Source organism: Solea solea, chromosome 10 (assembly GCF_958295425.1).
Source record: "Solea solea chromosome 10, fSolSol10.1, whole genome shotgun sequence".
Taxonomy (NCBI): domain Eukaryota; kingdom Metazoa; phylum Chordata; class Actinopteri; order Pleuronectiformes; family Soleidae; genus Solea; species Solea solea.
In genome coordinates this window covers 22091020-22104315 of record NC_081143.1, presented here as the reverse complement: position 1 = coordinate 22104315, position 13296 = coordinate 22091020, and the positions used below count along the sequence as shown (strand labels likewise).

The 13296-nt window shown below is 39.9% G+C and overlaps 1 protein-coding gene across 1 annotated transcript; it reads left to right on the top strand.

Annotated features, from left to right (window-relative positions):
• Window positions 1-4132: 4132 nt before the first annotated feature.
• pycr1b (pyrroline-5-carboxylate reductase 1b) lies at window positions 4133-11201 on the top strand. Its single transcript, XM_058641606.1, has 9 exons — window positions 4133-4292; window positions 4822-4915; window positions 5656-5726; window positions 5868-6047; window positions 6186-6293; window positions 6470-6583; window positions 7459-7551; window positions 8461-8624; window positions 9523-11201. Exons 2-9 carry the CDS (start codon window positions 4849-4851, stop codon window positions 9698-9700), a joined length of 975 nt encoding a protein of 324 aa, XP_058497589.1. The 5' UTR covers window positions 4133-4292; window positions 4822-4848; the 3' UTR covers window positions 9701-11201.
• Window positions 11202-13296: the final 2095 nt, after the last annotated feature.

Here is a 13296-nt window from a genome sequence, read left to right as displayed (position 1 = left end):
CAGGAAGAAAAATTGTCTATTTTGTGGCTTCTGCACAATTATCACTACTGCCACTTTTTTTTAAATAAAAATACGCGATATTAAAATGAATCGTTACTTTGACTCAACAACACATGAGAAGACAAAAACACACCCCCCCCAGGATGTCCATAAGGAGTTGTGTATTATTCCCACCTGCGGCACAGATCCATGCCACATGTGTGTAGGGTTAATAGGGATAATGCAGTCCAATACAAAGAATGATGCTAATGTGCTGCACAAGAGGGATTCAGCTGAGATTGGCACAGCTGAAGTGGCAGAAGATGGATGGATGGAAACATAAAACATAATCAGTACAATTAAACATGCTAAAACTACACTACATAGTACACTAAAACACATGTTGGGGTGAAGTTGTGTTTACTGTAGTGCACAACTCCTCTGACGACTACAGCATCATTTGGGTTTGAGATGTTGTGGGAAATCCTTTTATTAGCTTTGGGATTGATTTAACACTGAGACACGATTTCTTTACTTTTGTATTCTGTCTTTGTCAGACTGCAGGAGGGAGACATATGAGAGATATTCTGTCTGACTGATATTATTGTAAATATGCATGTGTCCTCTCACTCAACACACTCCCCCCCCTCTCTCTCTCTCTCTCTGTCCTTTCTTTTGAATTTTCTCAAGCAATTTTGTCATCCGTACACACCGAGACACAGAAATACACACACACTAGCAACAAATTTTTTTTTTTTGCCAACACTTGACGAAGATCTACCCGTCACTGTGCGCCCAAAAAAAAAAAAAAGAAAAAAGATTTACAAGGTCTAGTATTTTTTAATAAACCTTGTGGAGTTCTGTCAAAAAATGACAGAGGTAAAGAGTGTTGTCACGCATCAGCACACATGCTGAATCTGACTCATACAAGAGAGGCAGGCAGTGGTAAATTGACTCTTTCTCTGTGTGTGTGTGTGTGTGTGTGTGTGTGTGTGTAGCAGAGTACCACTGAATTTTTCATCTTGTTGGAGATTAAGTCTGGAGAACATTTTTGTGGGGTAATTGCTCCACGAGTTGAAGAGGGAAGCGTACAATGTGACTTTTTACAGACTTGGAAATGTTAGACTTACACACATGACATTTACGCTTGATTGGTTTTTGATTCTTTTTTTTTTTTTGCTTTTGATTCAAGAGATTTTATTAATAAAAAAAGAAAACAGAATCAACAAACACTGATATTTCCTGACTTTCAGTGTTTTGTGTGTTAAAGGTTCAGTATGTGATACTTAGAAGGGTTTATAGGGTTTATAACATACTTTTCATATATAATGTTTCTTTAAGTGTATAATCACTTTAAAAATAATTTGGTTTTCTTAGCTTTTAGGCATCTTGCACATTTTACATTACTATGTTCAAACGTATATACAGAGGCTATAAGAATGTGCAATATTGTTTCCTTTTTTTCCTATCTGATAAAAAGTGTTTATATAACTATATAATCACAACTGAGCATAAAGTACTCAGCTGCTTTAAAAACTGGATCCAATTTGTGGAATTTGGGAAATATGTCACCTTTCAAAGTTTGCTTGGCTTGTTTTCATGAACAAAAATAGAAGAACAATTGTCTATTTTGTGACTTCTGCACAATTATCACTTCTCCCACTTAAAAAAAAAGCATCATAAAATGTATCATAATTTTGACTCAACAACACATAAGAAGCCTGAAGATGTGACCTATAAACACACACCCCCTGGATGTCAATATAAGGAGTATTGTATTATTCCCACTGCTATTTACCGGGATTAAGCTGGAATAACACAGAATACACCAAGTAAATTATATCACTGTTGTATCACAAGCTTAGAGTTTATCCACCTAAATTACATGCAATAATATAATATGACATTTACACCAAACGTTTATACAGTTAAACAGTTACATTAATTGGAATGAATCATGTATGTGTCTGTAAAAAAAAAAGAACTGATGATGTCACTGTCTCCAGCTGACTTAAGAGGAACTGTTTCTTGCAGCTGGTTCTGCTGAAGCTCAAAGTCAGGCTATATGCATTCTGCTCTATATATAGAGCATATAGACGGGAGCATATGCAGCACGTCAGTCCGTCCAGCAGCTCTGTGGGAAAAGAAATGGAATGTGGTCCCTCAGAAAGGACATACAGTTTTTTTCTTGTGGAGTGTAAATTTAGCCTGGCATGGCAGAGAAACAGGGACGAGAAGAGGCAAGACAGTCAGGCAAGAGGAGGGTCGGTCCTATTAAAATGTGCAGAGGGAAGATTTAGCATCACAATGACAGAAGCAGGACAAGTTCAGGGCTAATTTTGAAAATATGCATCGGCGAAGTGCTAAGGGATAGGAGGCTAAACTGTATTCAAATGTCACGGCTCATTAGGGTGCGTGCCATCCAACTGTGCTTTATTTTGGATTCTGTCAAATCTAAGTGGGGGGGGGGGAGAGAGAGAGAGAGGGAGAAGCACTCTCTGGCAGTCTCCTTTTTAGAATAACAATTCTTCATTCAAATTCAGGTCCCTCAAATATCACCAGCTACTTCTGGACCCCATACATGAAGTGCTGCAGTTGGCATTTGCATTCAAAATGCTCGACATGGACCAAGGACGTTCCTGTGGAAGATTTATTTTGTAGGGAATGTGAAATTGTAATATAATGTTATGAAAACATAAAAATAAAGATACTGCGACCGGACTTTTTTAAGTCACACACAGGCTCTATACACAGAGGTGGAAAGAGTACTGAATTATTCTACTCTACTAAGTAAAAGTACCACTGTTTTGATAAGTAAAAGTCTAAAAATGTACTCAAGTAAAAGTAAAAAAGTTGCTTGTTCAAAATGTACTTAGTTGCTTTTTTAACAAGGTTGTGGTTCTTTCTTGTGTTGTGCAAAAAGGTCAAGGGGACACAAATCTCACATTAATTGTTTTTAATTAAAGGCAAATCTTTACAAATTAAAGTGCTGACAAAATAAAATATGTAAACACATAATGTATCAGTCAAAATGGGTCAAAGGTCACAAATACTTCAACTTTCTTGCTCACTCAGGGACCGTAATTAACGCCAATTCATCTGTCCTCATCATTCACCTGTCCATTCAGCTGTCCTTTTTTTACTCAGTAACAGATGTGATTTACAATGTAGTGAAGGACAGTACAACATACTTGATTAATAGTAAAATTACACAAGTACAGAAAAAACTACTTAGATACAGTAACGCGAGTAAATGTAATTCACTACTTTCCACCTCTGCTCATACACAGGGCAGAGGGTAACTTCTCCACATGATGCATCTGTTTAAGTTACTTCTACCTTCAGAGTCTCACCATCACATCTACATCACATCATCACTTTTCCAAATTTTCCATTTGATTCCAAGGTCTGTGCTCAAAACAATTTACCATCTTCTTATATTAGAACCTTAAATATTCAAAAGTCCTTTAATAAGTTTTATTACTTGTAAGTTAACTTTCTTGAACACACTTTCAAAACACTAGATAATGCTGTGTTATTCTGTTGTCTCTGGCTTTCTTCGTGTATTTTATTTTTAATTTAACTTTTGTGTTTTAATGATGTCTTACATTAGGACTTCCTGCAAAAACAGAATATCCAGTATCTTATGAACCAGCCGACAGACTGAGGAGCACAGAGACCAACTTTGAGAGTTGAAAGTAAATGACATCAAGGAAAACTTGACTAATTCATGACTAATTTAGAAAAAAAAAATCCTTAGTTTACTCTTTAACTTCTGAAATACTTGCGTTGTGGACATAGTATATAGCTGCATGTGTACATGTAGACACAAGTCTGCTGCCTTATGTACTTTATGTAACCATTGTTTGAACAAACAATCTCTAAATAGCGCTGTCAAGGTCCACAATGTGTGTTTGAATGAGTCAAACGTTGAATGACCAGGTTCAGTTGAATCTAGGTTTGTCCGTGTCATCATGACCTATTTGATGTCCCACAGTTCTTTTTATATGACCTACATTTCTCTGGGTTGGAGCAGATTAAACCTGCTGAACTGATGCAACCGGGATGACGGCCTTCAAGTCCCGCCCAGATTCAGAAATCAAGCATCTTATTGGTCAAGAGCTCAGGTTATCGCTGTTGTGATTGGCCAGCGTCGCTGCCCGTTACGCTTTCTGGTCTGTAGCGGCTGGAGGAAAGAGGAAGCCACGTTGACACAGAGCGTGGTACTTCAGTCGTCAAGCTGACTGTCTGTGGCCTCGGGACGTAACGGTCACCGCTTCATCTTAGAGACTAAACTAACACCAGAGGAGAGGGTAATTATGTTAGTCTAATATAAATGAGTTGTAATTCTCGTCCGTTTGAGGTCGTGAATCCTTGCTAGCGGGGGAGCTAACCGACGACAGGTGGACATTACTTAGCTAGGAAATGCTATCCAGCTCAAGCTATTTAGCAAACAATAGACTAGCAACATGTCCAACAGTAAAACTCTATTGAAATCGTAACAAATATTGGGCAGCCTATGGCCAAGTGGAAAGGGAACCTGGCTTTTGACCGGAGGGTTGCCGGTTCCCGTCCCTACCAGATCATAAACGTATTTATAACTGTCGTTGTGACATCATAAGTATTTGTCTTAATGTAAAGTGGACGGCTGCAAATCAGTTGATGAACATAATATATTTATTTCCCAACAGTGTCAGAGGAACTTTTGCTGTCTGTGTACCAATTCCACACACCCCACTGCAGTTGCATCATTATCATGACCATCATCATCTTTCTTTTTTTCAATAAGTTGAAATCATGTTATTACAGTGGGTCTTTAACAGCATTTTCTGTTTCTTCCAGGCCAGTTAAGTCACATTATCAGACAGGATGAGTGTCGGATTTATTGGAGCAGGCCAGTTGGCTCATGCGCTGGTGAAAGGCTTTACAGCTGCAGGTGAGGCCACGTTTCTCTACTGTTCTGCCATACAGTGAACCTTTACACCACTCACAACTAACCATAAACCCACATCAGCTGTGTTTGACAATGGAAAAATACGTCCACGTCCACTTTTTGCCGTTTGTGATGATCAACATGAGACAATTATTATTTTATTTAGTGGCCTCGTTATTAATTATTTTGTAAATTAACTTAGGAGCTTGACAAATGCTGCCAAGTTACTAAGACATGATTCCAGTGTGGAACCTCTGTCACTCCTTGTTTATTTTTTTAGTAATTACCAAAACAGTCCTATCCTTTCTCTCTCTCTCTCACACACACACACACACACACACTCACACACACACACAGTGAGTTTCTATGGTACATTGGTAAGCTATGTGTTTACTGTATATCTGTCTTTTAACATAGCGTTGCTTGTCCAGACTGCATCCAGGACACTTAATTGGAGCTGTGTGATGAAGGAAACAGTTGCAGCTGTGATTGACACATGCAGACATGTAATCAGGCAGCTGCTCAGGGAGCGTTTCATTGCTGCAGTTGGAGAATGCATTTCTCTTCTTCTTCAGTAACTTACATTTATTGAAATGTATTTATTTTCATTTCCTTGTTCCTAACTAAAGACTATTTCCAGTTCTGCCGTGACATGTGAATACCCCTGCTTAGCATCAACAAGGTTTGGTTTGATGTGATTATCTATGTCTGTGTTCATCCTCATATCACACTCTCCACTACAGGTGTGATTGCTGCACACAGGATTACAGCCAGCTCCCCAGACACAGACCTGCCGACGGTGTCAGGACTGAGGGTGAGAAACTATACTCCCTGCATTTCTTTAGAGGAGGATTACTGTGGAAAGAGGAAGTGCTTGTCTGAGAGGTTGTCATGTGTACCTACTGTTTTAATAACACCTTGCTGTGTCTAATTCTCTGTGATTATTCTTCTGCAGAAAATGGGGGTGAACCTGACAACAAGCAACAAAGAGACCGTAAATAAGAGCGATGTGCTCTTCCTGGCCGTAAAACCCCACATCATCCCCTTCGTTCTGGATGAGATTGGGCCAGACATCGAGGACCGTCATCTCATAGTGTCGTGTGCTGCAGGTGTGACCATCAGCTCCATTGAAAAGGTCTGCCTCCTTCACCATTCATCTTTCTCTCATGCTTTGTAAACTGTATATTTGTTTTCTCAAGTCATGTTGTTTTTGAAGTATTTTGCCTTTTCACTACGTACTTAACCCGTGTTCCCATTCTTGTTACTTTAACAGAAACTACTACATCACCGTGAAGCCCCTAAAGTCATGAGATGTATGACAAATACTCCTGTAGTTGTGAAGGAGGGAGCAACGGTGTACGCCACTGGGACACATGCAGAGGTGAATACAAGATAACTAGATTCTAATGGAAGGGAATCATGTATGTTTTTAGCCTTAACTTTTTTGCTCAGGTAACTACTAGATGCCATACTGTGTTTCCACATCACTTTTATGGAACCTCATATGAATAGTTCTGCTTTGGTTCATTTTATTTCTTCTTTAATCCTGATAATAAGGTGGAAGATGGCAAGTTACTGGAGCAGCTGATGGCCAGTGTAGGATATTGCATTGAGGTGGAGGAGGACCTCATTGATGCCGTCACTGGGCTGAGTGGAAGTGGACCAGCCTATGTAAGTGACTGATGGCTCTGTCTGTGAAAACAGATCAAACTTCATTCTGGGTAAAATGTGTTAGTGAGGTTCTGGTTGCACCATTGTTCTGATGGGGAAATGTTCTGTGTAATCCTTTGGCAAAGTTGCACAGTAGGTGATGACAACATCATGTTGTGACTCATAGGAGTCATTTTTGTACTTTGTACCAGTTTATCGACACAGCTTTCATCTATTTTTTTGTGCTCATCTATTTGTGCTAATGCAGAAAATATATGCATGCTTCATAGCAAATAATCTTCAATAAGGACTCATTGGTTTTGTCATTGTTTTTACATTAGATATTGAATCTTTAATGCCAAGGAAAATCTGCATTGGGGCATGCCTTTGCCTTATTTTCTTTAGAAAACCCATAAGGATAAAAACATATAATAAAAATGAAAACCCATAAGGAAGCTCAGCTGTGGTAATAGTTTTGTTTTGCCATGCATGTATTTTTGAATCTTAATCCGTCTTGCTTTATAAAATAGTCACGTCAAACGTACTGTGTAGCAGACAGAGGTCTGTGGTGGCTGCTGAAATTAAAAATAATTGTGTCTGTCGGGTTTTATCTGCTTTCCGTATTGAGTTTGATATTTGCATAGTTTTATTTTTCCCTCCCTCCAAGGAGCCAAGTGGATGTCAAAGTCAAATTATTCTACTCTTATGTAGAATGATGGGTAAGTAATCAGGAAATTAGAAGCTTGAATACAGTGGAATAACTTTCCTTGAATTTACTGAAATGAGAACATTATTTGACATTCAGATGTTGATGTGATGTTCAGCTTACATACAGTTGCTATATGTTTTGTAAAGATGCTTTTAAAGAGAGAAAATGTGGTTGCTTTTTTCCACAGGCGTTCACTGCAGTGGATGCTCTTGCAGATGGAGGAGTGAAAATGGGTCTGCCCAGGAGACTAGCTGTCAGACTAGGAGCTCAGGCTCTGTTGGTAAGCTACTTTTGTGTATGTGTGTGTGTGTTCTTTCTTGTATTTGTTACCTCTTTAGGGCCTTTTCTGGCTTAAACACTGATCTTGTCAGGACCAGTAGTCAAAACCAAAATCTGGTCCTTATGAGGAGGCAGAACCTAATTTCTGAGGAACTGGTTAAGTTTAATGATAAGATTTGAATTGTGGTTAGGTTAATGTTAGGGTTAGACATTGACTGGTTATGGTTAAGTTTAGGGATAAGGCGTTGTTTAGGTTTTTCCAAATGAATGGAAGTCAATGTCTTGTCCTGAGATGAATTGCTGTGTAAACCTGTTTGATTGATTCATTGGTCTATGTTATGTGGACTTAGTTGCTGCTTTCAGTGCACCCAGCATTTCTACTGTCTCTCATATGAAAAAAGGTTTACTGATTTGACTTGTTTTTCCGATAAAATCGAACTTCAAATGATACGCAAAATTGCGGAACATAAATAACCATTTATTTAACAACACCTGAGGTGTTTCTCTACAATCTTCATTTTGTGCCTGCACTTATATATTTGAAATAAAAGTAACATTTAAAGAAACAATTATTGATCAACTTTCTGAGAACAAAAATGTGTAAGTAATTGGCCGATAAATAAATAAAACCTCTAGTCTGTATCTTCTGTTGTTTGTATGACATTGACTGTGGTAAACATTCACAGAGGGCTCTGCAGCAGTATTATAGTCCTGTTATCCTATTCTAAGCCAACATGCTGTCTCGATTTGCTGGGTAAGCTGCATGACACATTATGGTGTCACAATGATTTCTGCTTCAGAGTACAGATGCTGTCTTCACATTCAGTGACCGTGTCGAAGCAAACATGACGTTGTCTTCCATAAAAATCCTCATCGGCCATTCCTTCCATCTCTTCCTGTTTGTTTTCAGGGAGCAGCTAAGATGTTGCTGGAGTCGGAACAGCACCCGGGCCAGCTGAAGGACCAAGTCTGCTCACCAGGGGGCGCCACCATTCATGCCCTGCATGTCATGGAGAGTGGCGGCTTCCGCAGCCTCCTGATCAACGCGGTAGAGGCTTCTTGCATCAGGACACGGTGAGACTGCTGCAACAGGAAATGTACAACACGTATCAACATCTCCCTAAACTTGGCTCCCAATATTGCCAATATGATCCCCATAGTTGAGGTGTCACTTCTCTGTCTATAGAGTTTTACTGGTCAGGGTTTCCACAGACGACGTTCAAGTCTTCAGTTATGACAATGAAATTTGCTTAAAAGACCAGGAACTGCGAGGGAATCTAAAAATATACCTTGTTGAAAAATAGTCCAATATGTATTAACTTGTTCACGCCATACTAGTATAAATATTTCAGACACACAAACTAACTGACTAACCCTGACCACACAAAGCTGCAGTCAACAGGATAATTAGAAACATATGTTGGTTGGATTATATCCACAGTTAACTTAAAGGTACGTATTTGTGATCGCAGCTCTTGCTTCTCATCAAATGAGCACAGGCAAACACTTGTTTCATACGTGACAGATGACCTGAGGCAAGCTCTCATGTCTGAAACGTTCCACCAGCATTGCCCTGTGTTTTGTTGTTTTTATTGTTCTTTCTTTGCAGCATAGCCATGTTTTTGTCGGTGCATCCAGCACTGGAATTGAACCTATAAGCAGAGTAGGCTTCTGCTACAATACAAGCCAGCTCTGTAACATCCAGTCAGTTGTCACTAAGGGGAAACTTGGACTTTGTAAGGTCATGTTTTAGTCGTAGTTTAGTAGTCAACCCTGAGGGATAACGGCAGAGCTCTGCTGCACCAGCCTCTGCTGAACAATTAGTTGCTAAATACTCTTGGTTACTTCCGCAGACACTGATTGTAGATCATCTCTGCATCGTCGGCCGGACTGGAAATAATCAGGCTGGCTTATTAAAAAACCAGCATGCCTTTTATGTGCTGCACACCTGACGCTTCTCTTCCTCTCACAGGGAACTGCAGTACCTGGCAGACCAGGAGCGCATTTCTCCAGCAGCCATCAAGAAAACCACACTGGACCAGGTTCTCCAGCAACCTGGAGTGACAGTCAGCGGAGAGACGAATGGAAACAGTAGATCGGGGATCAGCCTGTTCAACAATCGTGGTCCAGGGGTGAAGAAGAAAAACTGAGTTGACAGATGAGCAGACACACAAACATGTTACAGATTCAAGTGTACACATGTGAAAATACACACGCTTTATACCGTTCAGCCATAATATCTGGAAAAAACAGGACTCAGGACTGATCTCATGTCATTTTCAAATTACTTTGCCAAATAATTTATTCGTTCATAACAATGAGGACCTGATGGTGTCACCTCCAGGTTACACACATGCACAGGTGTATTCTGTGTGCATCGATCACCGTTATAGCCTTATGGTGGAATGCACAATTGCTTTCTACAAGTACACAAATCCAGAGACACAGTGACAAGCAAAAGTGCGTTGACAAAATGTTATCTGTCTGTTTGGGCTCTAGACTGTCTAGAGCTGTTACTTTAATGACCCAGTGCGCCATCATGGGATCCTGGTGAACACTAGGCAGCAGATGGCTGCTGGGAACCATCAAGCTGTTAATGTATGTCTTTAAGAGGTTTTTTTTTTTTTTTTTGTTTTTTTTTTTTTCCCTTTCCCCCTTCTAAACAATGTTATTCAACGTTTACCCTTCTTTAGCCAACAGTATTATGCTGTTAATGACTAAATATGAATTTTGCCAATTTTTAATATCTTGATTCTAAGTATTTCTTATAGTCATATATGAACTCTACAAACATTATGGATTAAAAATACCTCCCTGTATGTAATATTTGGGGTTTAGCACATTAAGAGCAATGTGCCTTCAACCCATAGTTTGTTTTCTCACACATAAAAGTCATTCCAAGCTGTTGACAGTTTTCTTCAGATCTCTCTTTCTTTCTCTCTGTCTCTCTCTCTCTCTGCACATTTTGTTTCACACCACAAAGGCACTTTTTGTTTTTGTTTTCTTTTATAAGGAAATATGATGTCATTAGTAGGGGTGTCATGATCTCGACTGGAAATCATCTAATATCGATCGAAATGACGACACAATCTCGACCTTTCAAAGCAAAGGTGGAATCGAGGATTTAACGTGCTGGGGGGGCAGTTCCCTGCCAACTAATAGTAACCAGGGAAACTGCTGATTGACACACTGACCAAACTCGGTGTTTAAGCTATGTTATGCGCGTGTAGCATACTCCAGGATATCTCAGCAGGAGTCATAAGGACGTAGATGTAACTATGAGAATGACTAAATTCAGGTAACTAAAAAAAATGGCAGACCCTTCTGTGCTAAAAGAGAGGGGGGGGGAATAGGTTGAGAAATCAATTCCAATCTAGGATTTGGAGAATCGTGACACCCCTCGTCATTACCTCAAAGTGCTGTAAGAAAGCTTCAATCATTTAAACTGCTCACTGAACAATACTTAATCATGGTAAACGAAGCATAACATCTGCCACCAATCCGTCCAAACTGTTTGTTTTTGTTTGGTTTATATTCTGTATAGTTTTGTCCCCACAATGTAATAGATGTTATCTATGCTTTTGTTGAGCATATCGACCACTGAACTGGTGTACCAGTCAAAAAGACAATATTAAAGAAGCTGAATCAAAACACACTGTTTCTAAGCTAAGTTTGTCCAGCACTGAATTTATCACTAGATTCTTAAATCTCCAACTCCAGTGGGTGTATTGCACTTAATTTGAGGTTTGTATAGCTATTGAGATGCACCCTGGCCTGCAGATGGCACTGTATGATCAGTGTCACCCATCTGTACTTGGAAGATCAAGTTACACTTCACACAGCTGCCATTCAAGTGACTGAAATGTGACTGGTCTATCTATAACACTACAGTGACATGTTTCACCTGCTGCTATTCATCCAAATTGCTCCCACTGCTACTCTGTAGAGATGAATACGGTGTATATATACCATAAATAATACCCCTCACTGGCCTATAAATGCATTGTGAGGAAATGCAGTTCATTTTTAGAAGCACTATGTCAGTGAGACATGTGACTTGAGTGTGTGTGATCCTGGATTTCCCATTCAGATCTCACTACTCTTCTTCCCCAGAGGTTTTCACGTCCTCAAACGTCATAAATACAAGTACTACAGTCAATAAGTGTTTATTTACATAAATGCACTGAAACGATCAAAAGTATTGAAATGTAGATGACATTATACCGTACATTTTACAGTACAGAACAAATAATCTGCAGTTTAGATGGAAAAATCACTGGTCAAACATGAAAACTGAAAAGTCTTATTTATTTTTTACTAATGAATCGCAACCAAACAAGTTTGAAACACCAGTTTAACATTTGCATGCATGCATGCATTCTCTTATTATACTAACAATTGCTGTTTTCCTTCATGTAAAAGCACGATAATCAAATCTTCATCAGGAGAATCATGGAAAGTACAAAGTGGGTAAAGTTGTATAAAAGTAAAATACAGGTACTTTGAAACTGTATTTAAGCACAGCACTGTCTGCCGCTCACTGCATGCGTGCTGTGAGCTTAGAAGCTTAGCATTAATGAGTTTTAAGTTAGTGTGGTAGTTGAGGCCTGAAACGCAGTTACATTTGTGTAAATTAACAGCGGGTTGCTACCGCAGACTTCATATAAGTGTGTTAAACGCATATTTGGGCCTGTTCCTGAGCTCCGGGGCTGCTACATTTTGGATTAACAGATGCCGCTTTGTGCTGGAATGAGATAGGCCTGTGGATCTATTCAGGCAACACACAGGTGCACAATGGCAAAGCCAAAGTGACGGAAGAAACGTGATGGCTTGTGAAGAGCGGCATCCTCATTATAATTGAACAATTATTACAGTAGCTGTTGTAGGATTAGTTTATTTTACCTAAACTAACAAACACACACACACACACCACTCTCCTGTGATTAAATTGCAACCTGCATGCGCTTGGGGATCTCGGGCTGTTTATTTGTGCATGCAGTGGATTTTCCTCCACCACAGAAGTGTCTTGATAATCCCTCTTTTATGCCAAACAGTTATTCTCCACAGGCTCCTGCCACTCTCTGTTAAGATTAGCCATTCTTGGGGAGACCTCCATTTGCCTCTCATTATTAGACTTCTGTTGCCTTTTGTTGATGGAGCAGCATTCCGTGCCTCTCTTCTTACCCAAGGTGAGGAGGCTGTGCTTGGTGTCAATCATCTTCATCATCATAGAGGTTCTGGGATTGCAGGTCAGTGGGAGATAATCCTACAGTTGGAAAGTTCAGAGACAGTGTGTGTGTGTGTGTGTGTGTGTCAGCGCAGCATGGGTTTTCTGTCCACAGGTACGCCAGATGCTCCCTGTCATCCCCGTTCTATCAATGTAATCACTGACCTTTGCAGTAACATGGTTGTTTGCATATCGCATCAAGGCCCGGAGAGAGGAGAGCCAGAAACCAAGATGAGTGAATGGAGGAACAGGTTTTTCTTTTTGTACTTCAGTGGGAGAAAAAAACGGAGGTGTTTGTTTGCGGGCAGTCGTCCATGTTCCTGTTTTGACTGTGTTTGTGCTGCGCTGTGTTGTCTGACCTGTGTGCAACTGTGATCTCTGGTCTGATTAGAGTATCAACTCGATGCAGCTGTCTGGTGAAACAGTTGCACAAAAGAGGAAGCTTTGATGATTACCACACACTGTCGGTGAATCTGCAGCACCGGCTTTTCTCTAATGACGAGCTGCAGTGCAGTTCTG